Source organism: Nyctereutes procyonoides, unplaced genomic scaffold (assembly GCF_905146905.1).
Source record: "Nyctereutes procyonoides isolate TBG_1078 unplaced genomic scaffold, NYPRO_anot_genome, whole genome shotgun sequence".
Lineage (NCBI taxonomy): Eukaryota > Metazoa > Chordata > Mammalia > Carnivora > Canidae > Nyctereutes > Nyctereutes procyonoides.
Genome location: NW_026575142.1, coordinates 6,000,053 through 6,019,043, shown reverse-complemented (window position 1 = coordinate 6,019,043; position 18,991 = coordinate 6,000,053). Strand labels below are relative to the sequence as shown.

The following is an 18,991-nucleotide window of genomic DNA, read 5'->3' as shown; positions in this document are numbered from 1 at the left end:
AAACGTTAAAAATGTGATAATACAATGATTCATACTATGTATTTTTAAAACTATAATGCATCAATTATAGATTGATTTTTTTTTATTTTTTTTATTATTTATTTACTATAGTCAGAGAGAGAGAGAGAGAGAGAGAGAGAGAGGCAGAGACACAGGCTCCATGCACCGGGAGCCCGACGTGGAATTCGATCCCGGGTCTCCAGGATCACGCCCTGAGCCAAAGGCAGGCGCCAAACCACTGCGCCACCCAGGGATCCCTAGATTGATGTTTTTTAATGATAAATTTGGTAGAAAAGGTATTAAGGGACACTATAACAAATATTTTAGCAAAATATATTAAAATTTTACTTTTTTTGGTTCGAGGTAATCCAGGAAGTTAGTCTGGTCTCTTTCAGGATTTACTTTAAGGGATGATTTTGAGTAATTCTAGTTTAAATATAAAGGTGTCAATGACCTCTGCCTTTTGAAGGATCTGTCTGCAGAAGCACTTAGATTGCATAGTATGGAATAGAAGTAATATTTCTTCCAGTTATTAATAAAAGTTATGGAAAGTGCTGTAAGTTAATGGATCACTTTATTACACATACAATGAAACATTTAATTGATAGGAAATTAAGAACCTTGAGTCAATTTTCACCCAGATATTCAGTGCAGATATTTCTTAATGTAACATAGACAGTCACATAAACCTACACAAATAAAGCTACAAAGCAAAAAGCTTGGTGGTGTCACGGTATGATGACCAACTAGAATATGAAGGTTCTATACACAAGATTTTTCCGGATTTTAGAATTCTTTTCACTTGACTTTATAGCCCTCTTCCTAAGTGGAGAAGTAGTACTAGTTAGAATACGAAGTAACAATTTTAAGTGTCCCTATAAGGAGACAATCCAACAGAAACCTCAATGTGGATGGCAAAGAGACACATAAAAGAGGCCATTCCAGTGTACATTCCTGAACCTTCCTTTGGTAGAGACAACAAGGATGAGAGAATCTGATTTTTCTTAATCTATTATTCCAACAAAGTCGCAGGCAACTAACAGATTAAAGCATAGTTTTTATGGCGACAGCTACAAAGAAGAAAAGCTTTGGAAACTGAATTTATCACATTGCAGTTAAATGATGGAGTGTACACACTGGATCAAGTGAGTAAGACTCATGGACCACAAAAGCAATTCAAAATTGGTATCTAAAAAAAAAAAATGGTATCTATAATAAAGTTCTGCATATGCTTTAAGTTTCTGGCTCCATGCAAAATTGGTCAGATGAAATAAGAATTAGTGAAAACAAACCTATAGCCTTTGCCATAGAAAGAAAAGGATATTGGGAAATCTCAATTTCCTTCCTCCCATTTGAGCAGGCATATTTGGCTCTAGCCCGGTCTGTGTAGTTATGTGTAGATAATGCCAAAGGAATGCCTTGATAAATAAAATAATCTAGGTGGGGTGTGTGAGAGAGACACTTGTCATCACACACAATAGTGGTGGTTTCGTGAAATTCAATCCTACTGTAGTGAATTCCATTGGACTGGATGACGACTGGCCTCACTACTTTGCCCAGGGACACTCCCACATCAATAAAACAAATGTGAGATCATTGCAACAATACAGCAGAATGTTGCTTCGCTGCTTCAACCTGCAATTTTGTAAATTGACGGAAGGAAATTATCTACTATATTTTAGGATTAGTTATTTGTTTTTGTCTTTTGGTGTGAAATGACTGAAATCATCTACCATATTTTAGGATTAGTTATTTGTTTTTGCCTTTTGGTGTGAAATGACTGAAATCACAAAATATGCAGTTTTTCTTATCATGTTCTAATATTTTCAGTAAAGTAAAATGATCATTTGATCATATAATAAATGTGTAATATAATTTTCATCAGGAGACTAAAATAGACGATATTTCTGTCAACTAATGAGAACAAGTTCCAAATGCGTGAAGTGGGAAAAAAACATATGTTTGAATTCTCAACAAAATGTAATCTATGTTTCTTTTTTTGAAACTCCCCAAAAGTTCATAATAGAAAAGCAATATAAGCTATTTTGGAATCATGCAAAACAGGCTTATACTATAGAATACAATTCTATATTTTTTTATTTTTATTTATTTTTATTTATTTTTATTTTTTTTATTTTATTTTTTTACAATTCTATATTTTTTTTAAAAAGACTTATCTGGCTAACCTAATCAGTTCAAGACAAATACTAATAAGAAAAACTAACCAAGAAGAATAAAAGCCTTTTTTCATTGAATTATGCAACGAGTAACGTCTACACAGTTGCCTTAGAAAGACACTCTTTTAGACTGTGTTACACAGACAGTTAAAAAGCACAAAGGTGAATGACTGGACACCATTTTGCTTTTAAAACAATAGGTTCTGGGATCCCTGGGTGGCGCAGCGGTTTGGCGCCTGCCTTTGGCCCAGGGCGCGATCCTGGAGACCCGGGATCGAATCCCACATCAGGCTCCCGGTGCATGGAGCCTGCTTCTCCCTCTGCCTGTGTCTCTGCCTCTCCCTCTCTCTCTGTGACTATCATAAATAAATAAAAAAATTAAAAAAAATATTTAAAAAAAAAAAAAAAAAAAAAAAACAATAGGTTCTGAGTCCTGGGCTGAATTCTCAACTCCTGAGGTATAAATAAAATATTAAGAAACACTAGGGGCCGGGGCAGCTGGGTGGCACATTGGGTAAGCCTTTGACTCTTGGTTTCGGTTCAGATCATGATCTCAGGGTCTGAGATGGAGCCCAGAGTGGGCTCCCTGCTCAGGGTGGAGTGAGCTTGAGTTTCTCTCTCCCTCTGCTCCACCCCCATTTGCTCTCTCCCTAAAATAAATAGATAGATCTTTAAAACAATCAAAACAAAACATTGGCTTTTAACGATCCAGTAGGTCACAAAGAGGCACTGTTAAAGTGGATCATAGCTGATATTTACTTAAAAGACAGCAAAGATTTTGCATTGATAGAACTGCTTCATCCACTGTACTCACAGCTGTCTGATAATGACCCATATAATCTACTTCCAGCGATTTTATCAAATAACTGTGATTGCTGTCCTCAGCCAGTAGCTCCTGTCTGCCTACCCCTGTACAAGCCACGGGTCAATTCATTATTAGGTTCCATAACTTCCAAATATTGCTGATCAAGACACAAGTTCAGCATAAATAATAGTGCCGAATACTAGTGATTCTAACTGCTTATCTATTTTTTTAATTTTCATTTTTAAAATTTATTTTATTTCATGCATTTATGTTGTGCTGCTGCTTGTCCATTTTGGTCTCTTACTGTATGAAACGCCAATGTTCTGTACTGTGGACTTACCTAGAAATTCTACTACATACCTCTGTTTCTATAGATCCACATGACACATAGAGTTTTTCATTATAAAAGTAATGCCTGCTCACTGGAAGAAGAATACACATGCATTTTTCTATCATCTCTCTCCAGATAGTTCATCTATACTTTATGGAATAAAAAATACCATACCTACAGTTTTGAAGTCCTTCTAATTCGCATACGACGTTTTCATGTCCACAAATGCAGATCTCCATCACTGTCCTTCCGCAGTTACTCTGCGGAACTCCTCCATGAGCTCACGCTCTCCGCTTCGGCCCCTAAGTTAGGCGGTAGGGAGACCCCACCGGGCGGCTGCGAGGGGAGGGGGCGGGCTCTGGAGCCCACGCACACGGTGTATGACCTCAGCCTCCTCCCCCTGCCCCGGCCTCCTCCTAACCCCCAGGGCCCACGCCCTGCCCCTCTCCCTCACCTGGGGCCCTCCCCGCCCCCTCCCTCACCTAGGAGCCCTCCCCTGCCTCTGTCCCTCACCTGGGGACCCTCCCTGCCCTCTCCCTCACCTGGGGCCCTTCCTCACTTCCCTCCTTCACCTGAGGACCCTCCCCTGCCCCTCTCTCTCACCTGGGGGCCCCACCCCCTCCCTCATCGGGGGCCCCGCCCCTCTCCCTCACCTGGGGGCCCCGGCCCCTCCCACACCTGGGACCCCTCCCTGCCCCCTCCCTTCCCCGTGGGGCCTCCCCCCGTGGACCCTCCCCCGGGGGGACCCCATGCCGGGTTGGCCGCAGTGGACCGGCCGCCGGGAAAGCGCGAAGCTGGGGGCGACTCCGGGCAGCGCTCGGGCCCCGACGCCCCCACAAGTGCGGCGGGTAGGACCTGCTGCTAATTGGGAACATGGAGCCGGGAACCGCGGGCGGGAAGGGGCGGGGTCGCCTACCGGACGAGCAGGGGCGGCCGGGCTGGGCGGGGCTCGGGGCTCGGCGGGGCGGGGGGGCCTGAGGGGGGAGCTGCGAGACCCGCGCCGGCCCGAGCACGCGCCCCCCCCACCTGCAGGCCTCGGGCCTCGGGCGGCCTCCGAGGTCCCCCCCCCGCCCCCCGGGTGCAGGGCCCGCGCTCGGGCACGTTCCTCTGCGCGTGAAGGTGGAGCCAAAATGCAGAAGCGGTTCAGGCCCGCGGCTCTTCTCTTGCCCCCGAAGGCTTCCCCCTGGGCGCAGCTCGCTTCCCCGCCGCCCCCCGGGGGTCCGCTCCGGGTGGCTCGGACCCGGCCCCGCTGCGCAGAGACGCAGGACGAGGCAGGAGGGTCGCGGTCACCTGCTGCGGGAAGCCCGGGCCCCGGCCCCGGCCCCTGCCCCTGCCCCTGCTCCGACCCCGACCCCTGCCCCTGCCCCTGCCCCGGCGCCTGCCCCTGCCCCTGCTCCGACCCCGACCCCTGCCCCTGCCCCTGCCCCGGCGCCTGCCCCTGCCCCTGCTCCGACCCCGACCCCTGCCCCTGCCCCTGCCCCGGCGCCTGCCCCTGCCCGTGCAGCCTGAGACCAGCCCACGGTCGCCTCACAGGGCCGCAGGCTTCCCTGCAACGCATGGCCGCGGGGACAGCCGGGCCCGCGATCATTCTAAAAGGCGGGGGATGAAGGAGGTCGGGGCTCTGCACCGCTCCACGCTCCACGTTTCGGGAGGATTGAAGCCAGGTGCCTTTGGGACTCCGGGTAGCTCGGGGGTTTGCAGCCTTGAGCACCTACCTTACCCACTGCTCCTGCCCGGTGGGAGCCCACCCCGACCACCTCCAGTACCGATTGCAGTCTGATTGCAGAAGACAGTCTCCAAGTCCATTTTTTTTTAAGTAGGCTCTATGTCTAGGCCGAAGCCCCAACTGGGGCTTGAACTCCCAACCCGGAGATTAAGACCAGAAGTGGGACCATTAACTGTCTAAGCCACACATGTGCCCCTCCAAGTCTCGTTTTCTTGAAACGTGGAGAAACCCAGCCCCTGCAGTACAGATGAGAGAGGGACAGATTTTTAAAGGAAGTCAAATAAATGTGTAAATATTAAAAAAAAAAAAATCAGGATCCAAGGAAAGTAAGTGAGGGAGGAAAGAAACTCAGCCCTGCAGGCCCTCCTTGTGTGGAAGGGCAGCATGTGAGCCGCTCTTCCTCCCCCGCCCCTTTCTCACATTCCTCTTTCCACAGACAGGGTACATGTTTCCCTTGCTTTGTCATAAGGAAGATTTCTGACAGGGTAACTGATTCTTTCCAGAGGCATATAGAAAAAGGGTTTCTCAGAGTCTGAGTGACTGAGAGGAATGGAAAAGGAGCTTTGTTCAGCTTAGTGGAAAACTTGAGGAAATCTGACAAGCTGCAGTGAGTAGATTGGCAGCAAGATCCACAGAGGAGATTGTTTTACGCCTTAACACTGCGAGGTTGGTGGCACCAACAGTTGGTTCAAGGGCCATTTCCCTGGTTCCTTTCTGGATTACTGGAAGGAGGGCAATTTGAAATTTCAAAAGGGATGCCTTTCCTTTTTTTTTTTTTTTTAACTGCCTTTTTTTTTTAAAAAAAAAAGCTTAGGGAAAAGGCTATCTTAGAAGAAAACCATCTTCTCTCCCCCTTTCCCTAAGCCACAGATGTCATATAAGCACAAGGTGGGGCATCCAGGTGGCTCAGTTCGTTAAGCATCTGCCTCTGGCTCAGGTCATCTTCAGCTCAGGTCATGATCCCAGGGTCCTGGGACTGAGCCCCACATTGGGCTCCCTACAAAGCAGGAAGCCTGCTTCTCTCTCTTCCTGCCATTCCCCCTGCTTATGCATGCTCTCTCTCTCTGTCAAATAAGTAAATAAAATCTTTAAAAAGAAACACAAGGCAGTTATTAAATTATTTTTATCAAATTGTTGCAAATGTTAATATGCATATTATAAAGATGAAACCCATTTTCTAACGAATTATATCCACTTCTCTTGCAGAAATAGATGACAAGAGGGTGACCAACACACAAGCTGAAGTAAGTTTTCTTATATTTTGTATAAGTAGGTGTTCATTAAAAATTAAATTACAAACACGATTAGTTAGGTTTAATATTTCATAAAAATATGTCATGTAAAAACTGGTTTGCTTTTCCTGAGTAAAGAAACAACGAAATGGGGTCATTAGATCTCTGCCCCTATGGTACTTTGGTTGTCAACCTACAAAATGCCAACCCCTGAAAAAACTGGTAGGATAAACCATTGCTTTTAGTGGCAAGATATGGTATTGATATGTTCAACTTAGTGACAGGTTGTTTATGACCAACTACAGGCAGGGCCAGCCAAAGTCGGATCCTGGAGCAAGAAGCTGGGGAGCGGGCATCCCTGGAAGGGTCTGCTGGTCTGTGAAGCCACGAGCAGACCCCGAGGCCAGAGGTTCACCTACGCATGTAGGAGTTCAGAGGAGAGTTCCTGTGGAAAATAGGAACCAGGGGAGGCTAGGGCAGCTGATAATGTAGGATAAATTGAATACAAGGACATAAGTAAACTCATGCTCAGGAATAGAACAACTATCACGTAGTGTGCAGACATATTAGCCAATTCCCATGGCTGCATTAATCATAGAGCAATACCCAGAGAGGAAAATGTAGAAAGAACAAAATACCGAATAGTATCTCTCGAGACTTTTCTAAAACTTTAATGAGATTGTGTATTTGAAATATTTTGACAACAGAACTCATACATATAAAGCAGTTTTTATTGCTTAGTAAGTATTACTACATGTTGCTAAACAAACTTTCCTGTAGGATTAATTTTCTACTTGATCTTTGAATGTATATATGGAAATATACAAGAAATCCCAAAATGATTGCTTCTTGAAATCAACCAGATGAGACTGCATACAGTAAAGGAACGCCAGAAATATCAACCATCCACATGTTTAACATAATAAACTGGTGGTACTAAGACCTTCTATTCTGGAGAAATCTGCTCGTACCATTTGTTTGGTTGATACGGATTTGACAACGATTTGGTTGAATTTTTTTTTTTTTTACTTTTTAATATATTGTTTTTGCATCAAGCAAATGTCTATAACTTGATGATACCTTTGAAGGCAAATAAGCTTTAGTATGTACAAGGAAAGATACCTTAAATTCTATTTACCGTCATTGAAACAGCTTCTAGTTTTTCAGACTCTGTATATTCTTTCCAATACACCTAGAAAAATTCCCAAAGCATAGAATAATTCCCCAAAGCATGTCTTCTAACTATTCATACCTGACCTTATCAAAGTAAAAATAATTGCTCTAGATACTAAAACTCATTGACGAAGACCCCTACCTTTGCCACATTGAAATATAAATCAACACACGATTAAAAAGGAATCTTTGACGTAATCTGATTGGGGTATAGATGGTGTATATGTATTTTATCATAATAATCTTATATATATATCACATATATACAAATAGTTTGTTGTTTTGGCCTCTAAATATGTTTCTGTGTTGCGATTTTTGTAATTTTTAATGCAAACATTCTTCAGTAAGAAGAGAGTCTTATTGGTCTCGTGTGCATAAGTAAGAGTGTTATGCAGCAGCTTGGTTAGGAAAGGACTTATTTATCTTTTGAAAAAAGAAGAGAATATTATCTCCACATTGTAATTCCAAGTGAATGGGGAAGATAGACTGAACATGTCAATTCCAGAAGTTTACAAACTGGTATCACTTACCAAAGACCCTCATTATCTATGCAGAACCAATAAAAAATCCTTTGAGCAGGTATAGTTATTCCATGGACATAGCTTTTGGAGTACACTTTGTTCTGGTACTTACAATTTTTCTCTCAAAAAAAAGGGATTGGTGTCTCTTTTTTTTTTCTTTTAAAAATAAATGAATGCTATGAAGTGAGTAAAAGAGTAATTTCAAGACTGCAAGGGATGAAGGGTTTTCTGATAAAATAGCTTTATATATCTGTTAAAACGGAGCTATCAGCGAACATGTGTATAATTTCTCGTTGATTTGAGTTGTATTACATAACAAAGGGGAATCAGCTCTTTGAAATGTGGCACAATGTTTATCTCCTTCACAGGGCTAATTTTTATTCAAATAAGACTTTTCCTCTTTTCTCTTGTCCACAGTCACAAAATGCATCCCCGAAGCAAAGGAAGCAGAGCGTGTACACACCACCGGCCATGAAAGGTACTGTTCAGGTACTGACTATGCCGGGTTGCTGTGAATGTTGAGTTCACGGCTGGCAGGCTGTCTGTTTGCAAGGACCATAAGCTTGATCTAGTCTCAGCTCTACAGCTTGATCATGTGACTTTCAATAAGCTACTTTATCCATTGAAAGCTTAGTTTCATCAAGAATAAAATAGGTAGCTGAAGAAGGAATAACTAGAAATGTCTCAGAAATTCAGTCTGGAAATTCTCATTTCCCAAAATAATGACAGAGATTTTTCTTTTACCCTTCCTCACATATTTTCTTTGAAGTGATCTTTCCAGAATCCCTAATTACTCTTGCCAGTGTTGCCAGATGATTGCCATTTTTTTTTCTTGGCTTATGCAAAGCAGAGTAACTTGAATTTGGGGCAAATTTAATGTAAACTGTTGCCTCATTGCCTTGTATCAAGAGTAGCTCTAAGAAACCCAATCAAACAGCTATTCGCTGTACATGTAACGCTGTTCAAATAACAACTAGAAATGCTAGCTCAGATCCTGGCATTTTCCCAAATTTCTCCCCCAAAACTGGAACTGGGAAAAGAACATCTAAGTGTGTCGGAATTCTGACTGACACCAGTTCCAGGGAAAGCTTCTTTTATTATTTTTTAATTTTTTTTTATTTTTTAAAGATGTCATTATTTACTCACGAGAGACACACAGAGAGAGAGGCAGAGACACAGGTAGAGGGAGAAACAGGCTCCCTGGGGGGAGCCCGATGCGGGACTCGATCCCAGGACCCCCCGGGATCATGACCTGAGCCAAAGGCAGACGCTCAAGCACTAAGCCACCCCTGTGCCCTACTTCTTTTATTTCTCACACAAAAATGTTCCTGACATGAGGCAGAGTGTGCTCTGTCCAGTAGCTCCTACTCCAGCCTGTCACTTGGGCTGTTGGCCCAGTGGCTCATCAAGCTCAGTTTCAACTACAAGAGAGGCCAGCTGAGCAGCTTCCTCTGGAGTCTGGAGAAATGTCTAAATTGGGAGTGAAATTTTCCACTCTGTATTCTCTCTAGATTTGAGGCTTTTTTTCAGGAAGGTGGAATATAAATGGACACATTAATAACTACTCTCAGTAAACTTCCTTCCTGTGCAGCTATAAAACACCATGTTTGTTTGTTTGTAAGACTGCAGTAAATAACACAATCACCAGTATTGTACTTTATTCCAGGGTAATTATTGAGACTATCAGGCTTCCCTCTCCTGAAAGATAAATATAATCATTTGAAGATATAGTTCCTATTGTAAGTCATCTTGTAATTTTAAGACACATCAGTTTTGGCATGAATGGGCAACAGTAAAAGATATATGTTCACTATTTAATGATTTCCTCTGTTCTATTTTGGGATGGCTTAACTAAATAAAGGAATACTGTTCTCATATCCTCAGAGAATAATAATATTATTTTTAAAGGAAATTCTTAAAATCGAAGTCCCGGGAGCTTTCATTATATTTAGCTCTCAAATATCATAAGAATGTGGGATCCTAACATTTAGGGAAGTTAGTCATATTGCACATTTTCACATGTGACCTTACTATCGTCAGTCCCTCCAAGATGAACATTCAGTGACAGTCATATTGGTCCTGGGTTAAAGGCTTGGGAAAGCATAGTAATTCTTTCAAGAGGCTACCAGGCAGTTATTACAAGCTACTTAGGCCCTCTTGATAACCAATAAATACCTAGGTAAGTCTCCTGCTTCTGATAAAAAAAAAAAAGAAAAAAGGAAGAGAGAGAGAAAGCTAAATTCACATGTTTTATTCAGGCTACCTGTCCCCAAGAGCTAGAAATGAATATTTCAAGACAAAATTAAGCTATGGTAACATATGGTGCATTGTGAGCATATTAAGAAGCTTCAATCATAAGAAAGATGAATTAGCAAAGGAAATGTTATTGAGATGCTAAATACGATAATACAATTGCTCCGAAATGTGTAGTTCTTCAAATTGCAGTGGAGCATCATTATATGTTATTGAGTATAAAAAAAAAAAAAGTTTGCTTGGAGAGCAAAGCAGAAGCAGATGTGATTAATAGTTCTAAAAAAACTACTCTGACAAAAAGGCCAACCAGGATTTTATGAAGGACCCAGTAAATAACTGGTTAGTAAAACAAAACAAAGCAAAGCAAACAAAACAAAACAAAAAACAAAACTGGCCAAACTCCTTGCTTCCCCCTTCCTTTGCTCAGTTGTCAGGAGTTACCAGGTACAGAGGCCAAGGTGGCAAGAGGTCAGGATGCTACACCCCACCTATTTCTGTTTCATTTAACGCATGGACAGATTAGTCTCCTGTCTCCTAAGTGCATTTGGTTTTTCTCTTTCAGTAACAGTGACGCTTATGTCTCCACCAAGTTTCAGGAAACAGAGACATGTCCAGGTCTACTTATCCAAATGCTTCTGTTGTTCTAGTTTTAATTTTCCCCACTTCCCTCCCCTATGATCAAAGAGAAAAATATGATTTGGTAAATTAATTACCATCCAGAATGGTGTATCAGTTAGGCTGGATTCTGAAGAAAGATCATCTCAAGGACCACTGGAATTATTGGGTGGTTGCCTTTTAGGGCCTCGTACCTGGATCAATTAGTTTATGGCCAAGATGACAGCATCATATGGTACAAGTATGACAATGTAAATGTAAGAATCTGTATATGGCTCTCTTTTTTCAGCGATGTTTCATGGTTTGTCCACACACTTACTCTTAGAACGTAATAAACAGATTTAGTACCTGGTCTGCCTTTTTATTCATAACATTATAGGCATCCAGTGTGTTCAAGGAGGTTACAGGTTAACTAGGGCAACTAGCCAGTGATGACTGAATTTTTTCCAATGCATCTAACTTCGGGGTACCATATTGGCAATGTTCTCTTGAGGATTCCAGCATATTAGGCCTGGGGTGGAGCCAGATAATCAAAATCTCCAAGTGATTCTGCTATAGTTAAGTCTAAAGATTGACCAGACTCAAATATCCAATCACCTACCTAACATGTCTCATGGAGATCAAAGAGATAATGAGATCAAAATTAGTATGTTCAAGACTGACCTTGGAATCTTCTCAACACCAAATCAGTTTGTCTTGCAGTTTCCCTTCTCAGCAAGTGGAATATCTATCTGCCTACCTGTGTATTGCTGAGTTCTGAGAGCTTCCAGGGGCCCCTCCTTCTCTTTCACTCTCTTCAATAGTAGAACACTGGTTCATGGGTTTCACCCCATTAGCCCTCTTATGTTTCCCCACTTTCTCTCTTATCTTCGACGTCACCACCATATTTCAAATCAATCACAATCATCTCTTTGCCAGATATACAGGGATACCTCAGAGGTATTCTAAACCACTGCAATAAAGCAAATCAAATGAATTTTTTAGTTTCTTATAAAAGCTGTTTATACTATACTGTGGTCTATTAAGTGTGCAATAGTATTATGTCTAAAAAAAATAATGTATGCACTTTCATTTAAAAATACTTTGTTGCTAAAAAATGCCAGCCATCATCTGAGTTTCCAGCACGCCATAATCTTTTGCTGGTGGAGGGTCTTGCCTCCATATTGATGGCTGCTGACTGATCAGGGTGGTAGTTGCCAAAGGCTGGGGTGGCTATGGCAATTACTTTTTTTTTTTCTTTCAGATTTCTACTTATTTATTTTAGAGAGAGGAGAGTGCAAGTGAGTGCAAGAAGGAAGATGGGCAGAGGGAGAGGGAGAAAGAGAATCTTGGGCAGACTCCCTGCTGAGCATGGAGGGCATCCTGGGGGCTTGATCTCATGACCCTGAGATCATGACCTGAGCTGAAATCAAGAGTCAGATGCTTAACCGATCGAGCTACCCAGGAGCCCCTGTGGCAATTTCTTAAAATAAGACGACAATGAAGTTTGCCACATCAATGGTCTGCCTTTCACAAATGATTTCTCTGTAGCATGTGATGTTGTTTGAAAGCATTTTACCCACAATAGAACTACTTTCAACCTTGAAGTCAATCTTTCCAAACCCTGCCACTTTTTATCAACTAAATTTATGTAGTATTCTATGTCCTTTGTTGTCATTTCTACAATCTTCATGGCATCTTCTTCACTGGGAATAGATTTCGCCTCAAGAAACTACTTTCCCTGTTCATCTGTAAGAAGCAATTCCTCATTTGTTAAGGTTTTATTATGAGGTTAGAGCAATTCAGTCCCATCTTTAGGCTCTACTTCTAATTCTAGTTCTCTTGCTGTTTCCACCACATCTTCAGTTACTTCCTCCATGGAAGTTTTGAACCCCTTAAAGTCAACCATGACAGTTGGAATCAACTTCTTGCAAACTCCTGTTAATGTTGGTATTTTAACCTCTTCCCATGAATCATGAATGTTCTCAGTAGTACCTAGAATAATGAATCCTCTCCAGAACCTTTTTGATTTGCTTTACTCGGATCTATCCAAGGAAAAATTATCTATGGCAGCTAGAGCTTAATGAAATGAGTTTCTTGATTAATAAGACTCAAGAATCAAAATTACTCCTTGACCCATGAGCTACAGAATGTATATTGCGTTAGCAGGCATGTTAATCTTGTACATCTCCATCAGCACTTTTGGGTGGTCAAGTGCATTGCCATTGAGCAATAATAATCTTTTAAAATAAATCTTTTTTTTTTCTGAGCAGTAGTTCTCAGCAGTGGGCTTTAAAATATTAAGTAAACTATTTTATAAACAGATGTTCTGTCTTTCATGCATTGTTTTTACATTTATGGAGTACAGGCAAAGTAGATTTATCATAATTCTTAAGGACCCTAGGATTGTCAGAATAGTAAATGAGCTTTGGCTTCAACTTAAAGTCACCAGCTACATTAACCCTAACAAGAGAGCCAGCCTGTCCTTTGAAGCTTTGAAGCCAGGTATTGACTTTTCTTCTCCAGCTCCGAAAGTCCTAGAAGGCATCTTCTTCCAAAAGAAGGTGTTTCATCTGCATCGAAGATCTGTTGTTTAGTGTAGCCACCTTCATTAATGATCTCAGTTAGATCTTCTGGAAACTTGGTACAGCTTCCACATCAGCATTTGCTGCTTCACCTTGCACTTTGATGTTATGGAGATGGCTTTTTTCTTTAAACCTTAGAAACTAGAGGCTTCTGGGTGGCTCAGTTGGTTAAGCATTCAATTCTTGATTTCGCCTCAAGTCATGATCTCAGAGTCATGAGATGGAGTCCCACATGGGGCTCTGTGCTGGGTATGGAGCCTGCTTAAGATTCTCTCTCTTCTCCTCCATCTGCCCCTCCCCCAGCCTTGCTCATGCATGTTCTTTATCTCTCTTAAAAAAGAAAAAAAAAACCCATAAACCCGACCTCGGCTAGCTTCAGGCTTTCCTTCTACACCTTCCTCACCTCTCTCAGCCTTCATAGAACTGAAGAGAGTTAGGGCCTTCCTCTGGATTAGGTTTTGGGTTAGGGAATATTGAGACTAGTTGGATCTTCTATCCAGATCACTCAAACTTTCTCCATATCAGCAATAAGACCATTTCATTTTTTTTTAATCATGTGTGTATGTGTATGTGTTCACTGGGTACCGCTTTAAATTTCCTTTAAGAATTTTTCTTTGCATTCACAGTTTGGCTAACCTAGGCACAAGAGGCCTAGCTTTGGACCTAGCTTGGCTTTTGACATGTCTTCCTCACTAAGCTTAATCATGTCTAGTTTTTTTATTTAACCTGAGAGACTTACAGCTCTTCCCTTTCACTTGAGCACTGAGAGGCCTTGTGGGGTTATTAACTGGCCTAATTTCAATATTGTTGTGTCTCAGGAAATAGAGAGGCTCAAGAAGAAGGAGGGAGAGACGTGGGTGATAGATGTTCATTGAAGTAGTCAGAACACACATATCTTTCAGTTAAGTTCACCATCTTATGCGGGCACGGTTCATGGCTCTCCAAAACTATTATAGTAGTAACATCAAAGATCCCTAATCACAGATCACCATAATATAGTAGCAATGAAAAAGTGTGAAATATTGTGAGAATTGCCAAAATGTGATAGACACAAAGTGTGCAAATGCTATTGAAAAAACTGTACCAATAGACTTACTTAATGCACGGTTGCCACAAACCTTCAATATGTAAAAACAAAAAACAAAACAAAACATAGTATCTTCGGTGTGCAATAAAGAGAAGTGCAATAAATCAAGTTATGCCTATACCAGGTTACTCTACATCTATTCTTTCTCTCTTGCCTCCCATGAGTTTTCTATATTGTAGCCAAAGTGGACTTTTATATGCTATTTCCTCAGTTAAAACTCATCAATAGCCCCCCTTTGCCATTGGGTAAAAACCCTATTCTAGAGGAAAGTTTTTAAAGCTTCCTGGACCATGGCTCCAATCTGTCTCTGCTCTCCTCCACTGAGTCCCAGACGTCTGGTATTCTGCGAGCTTCTGAAGGCACCAAGCTCTTCGTGGGTACACGAAAGAGTCACACATTCTTCCCTTCACCCAGAATGTTCTTCTCCGCCTCCTTCTTATCCTCATTCTTCATTGGATAACTCCTACTTATCATTCAAGCCCTGTCCTTAAAGATCAGTTTCTGAAAGGCGCTTTTGCTAACCCTCCAGTCTAAATTTTCTATAGCTATAAACTCCCTATTGATAGTTACTTGTTACTATTTGTGGCAAATTTCAAAATGACAACTATTTAAATATTTCAGGACATCTAATGGGTCCTCACCCTTAATTTACTTCTTTCAAGGTTAAAGTAATCACCATGTCAATCATGCCTCCCATTCAGCTTTTTTCACATTCTTTCTTGATCTCCTAATAAGCTGTACTTTACCGATATCGTTCTAAAAGTGCATCATTCACTAGCAACCTTATATTTAAGTGTGGTTTGATCGGAATAGAATACAGACTTCAATTATGCTTATCCCCTCCTTCCACCCAGATTATTTCATTCTAATAATGCAACCTAAAATCTTACTAACGTTTTCTGTCATCCATATATGTTGATGAAAAATAGCGAATCAAAACTTTCAAGCCTTTCTTACGTATTGCTTTTAAACCCTCTTATTCACCATGCATTTCCCATTTTAGCATTATGTCCTTTTTTAACCAAAAAGTAAGACAGTGCTGTCATCCCAATTGAATTTCCTCTTGTTAGAATCAGGCTGTCACATGAATATGTCATATTTTGTATTGTGATTCTTTCATCCCTTTCTTATCTCAATCGTGTGTCACCACAGATAAGATAAACTTATCTTGGATATTTTTATCCACACTTGTAATAAACATATCAAACAGAACAAGGCAAAGAGAGGGCCTTGTAGAACACATCTTTCTGTAGTTGCTATCAGTCCCCCTGGAAGCCACCATTCAACCAATTATCAAATAGACTTATATATCAGGGCTCCATCCCATAAAGCCAGAGGATATCATGATTATTATTGTTAGATATATTGTTGTGTTTCAGATATTTTGTGCTGACTACATTTTTTCATCTGTGCAGATGAGTCATAAATTTATAATGCATATGATGCACAAAAATGACAGAAGTTGAAGTTTGCATGGAAAACAGACTTACTTTTCCATTACCCTTTGTAATATAATGCTTTATAATTATATAAGTAGAAAGTTCTGAGGATTATCAGGAAAATGACAGCTGACTACTGAATACTCATGTGGACGTTTTCGGTGTTTATTTGGTGGTCAGCCTTGCAATTTACAGCACAGCCAATTAAATTATTGTTGGAGAGCTGGAATCATGTTTTCAGTAAAGCAAAGTAGGTTTGAGTCTTGGGACAGGAAATAGCTGACTCATTTCCATCCTCATTTTGTGTGTGTGTGTGTGTGTGTGTGTTTTACTGGAATGCAAATGCCTTCAACTGAAGAGAGCAAAGCAAGTGCTATCGATTTAAAAAGGAAATTTGAACACAAAGCGAAGCAGCTGGCTCAAAATGGCATTGTATAGCAGGCTCTATTAGGATTGCATTACCATTTTTAATGCATAGCAAGTCAGATGTTATGTGTACTTCTGAAAAAGATCTTCCTCTCGTTCTTTTTAATTTCTCTAAAGCCAAGTTTTGATTACTTCAGTGTCCAGAGATTGTTCTTCTGGTATGTCAAAGACATCTTTGAATGCTTACAGCATTGGAACTCCTACGTTCTATTTTCTCCAAGGATGGTTGGGATCTTGATATTTTACCCTAACTCAGCCTCTTTTCACACTTAAGCAATAAATGCAAATAGGGAATAACCTAAGATAGGAAACAATACGAAGGTTCAATAGGTTTTTATTTTTTATTATTTTTATTTATTTTTTAAGATTTATTTATTTATTCATTCAGAGAGAGCGAGAGAGAGGCAGAGACACAGACAGAGGGAGAATCAGGCTCCATGCAGGGAGCCCGACGTGGGACTCGATCCCGGGTCTCCAGGATCACACCCCGGGGTTCAGGCGATGCTAAACCGCTGCGCCACCAGGGCTACCCTCAGTAGGTTTTTAGAGGCTGGTAGATGACAGCAGCAAGGATGTGACACGTCATAATAACTGAGGGATAATCTTCAAGTCAGGGAAAGCCACTGATCATAATAATTTTACCAGACCTGACATGAGGGGACATGGACTTTGAGGGGCAAGTGATCAGGATTCAGACCTCAGCACCACTGTTTATGAACTGTTTGGCTTCAGCAACTCAATTAGTTAACCTCTCTTGTCTCATCAGTAACACGTTGATGATACCTACCCTATAGGATCGCTGTGGAGACATTATGAAACAATATATAAAAGAGAACGTTTGGAACAGGCATGGAATATGCCGCAACTACTTCAAAACTTCTTTGAACCCTGGATGAAAAGTCAGGTGCACTCCTTTTCCATTTCCACTGCGCCCTGAAGAAGGGAGGAAGGAACCCAGGAGAAGGATAGAAGAGGGACAAAAGGACTTTGGGGAAAATGAAATCCCTGCCAGGATTTTGCTCTCATCTTGGCAGGAATGGAAAAGCCAGAGTTAGAGGTGCCCTAATCCCATAAGGTGCCATCTACCTAAGAGTGCCCATCCTTTAAGCATATGGATTATTACCCAGCTTTGCAACATTTGCTCCACTTTTATTTTCACCTGTCTCAAGTTCATTTGTGCAGGTAGGCTTTGATCTTTCCTTTCCTTTTCGACAAAATCCAGCTGGCTTTTCCTTGATTTCACCTCAGACGCTATGTCCCTTATTTCTCAACTAACAACCCTTTCAAAAGTATTTATGCTTAATTTATAAATCTTGTATTTCAAAAAAGCATAAGAACAAAGTGATGGTTAATGGTGAATTTAGGGATGGCTAAAGATTATGCAATATATTTACATGTCTAGCTGGAAGGATGAGCAAGAATCACATCATATCAATCCAGCCTGAAATTAGCCAACCAAGGTAGATTAACAATGATTATATTGAATTGTTACCAATTTTTCCCTCCTGATGTCAAGCCTCTTGTCATTGTGACTGTAAAAATACTCGGAAGCAATAAGCCAGCCAGTTCTTATCACTTCCTGCACAGTGAAAATTAAAGACAGGGAGAGAATTAGTAAGACCTTTTAATTTCTCTTCAGGCAATCTCTACCATACTACATTCTTTTTTTTTTTTTAAAAAAAACATTTCTGTCCTTCTCTGGGCATTTTCCAAGTATTCACATTTGCCTTTCTAAGCCTTGCTTTTTTTGTTTGTGCTGGCTCGATTTATTTACTGTGTAGGGGAGGGCTTACGGAGGCAACTCAAGAAACATTTTAACAGATTTCTAGATAACAAGGAACTTTCTAAAGATCACAAGTCTTGCTTTTGAAAAAAAGAGTGTTTCTATTTCTAGATCCACTTCCTTCACTTTCCTTCAATTTCTTCCACTACGTATTTGTGAGGCTGGTGTCAGGGTAGAGAACTGATCTGAGAATGTCCCTTTCTTGAAAGCGAATCTGATGTCTTTTTTTTTTTCCTTTCTTTTCTGAGTGAAGCAAGAGGAAAATGCCAGCAAGTATGAGTGGACTTCATATTTTATAGCATTGTCCATGATTATTAGGCTGAGAGGTCCAAAGGACCTGGAATGAATTCAACTGCAACTTTAATATTTGGGACAAGAAACTTAATCTCCGTGGTGCTACTTATACTTTGCAAAGGAGACTGCTATTTGCCAATATGGTTCCATTCATGTATTTGTATATATTTACCTATTTTTAAACTAATCTTTTTAATTTACATTGCTCTATAAATAACAAGCAAGTTTAAAAATTGCTTCCTATCTTAGAAGCAGGGAAGGAGATGAACTTTTGCATTTGGTTGGAACAGATGAGTTAAGATACAGTGTCAAGGTTTTTTCCACATACGTCAATGGTAAACTTCAGCTGTATAAGCACTGATCATATACCGCCACAAGTCACAGACGAGCTTCTCCTGTGTATCAAATACCGCAATAAGTGTTGTTTCTACAGAGATGGAAAGCAAAGTCCCTGCCCAATGGGAGACCAGTCTAAAGGAAGCAACATTTAAGTAGACAGGTAGAGCACATCCAAGTGAATCCTTGAATAGGGATCTGACAAAGTGATCAGAGGACCTGAGAAGAC

The 18,991-nt window shown here is 41.0% G+C and overlaps 1 protein-coding gene across 6 annotated transcripts in view; it reads left to right on the top strand.

Annotated features, from left to right (window-relative positions):
• Positions 1-18,991, top strand: part of PPP1R1C (protein phosphatase 1 regulatory inhibitor subunit 1C) — a 120,608-nt gene that overhangs the window by 53,080 nt on the left and 48,537 nt on the right. For 3 of the 6 annotated variants that reach the window (XM_055308270.1, XM_055308269.1, XM_055308268.1), the window contains exons 3-4: positions 6,246-6,283; positions 8,383-8,443. In XM_055308270.1, the coding sequence (XP_055164245.1) occupies positions 6,246-6,283; positions 8,383-8,443 (99 nt within the window). Of the gene's footprint in view, positions 1-6,245; positions 6,284-8,382; positions 8,455-18,991 lie in introns of all 6 variants that reach the window. The other 3 variants (XM_055308272.1, XM_055308271.1, XM_055308273.1) reach the window with 1 other exon arrangement.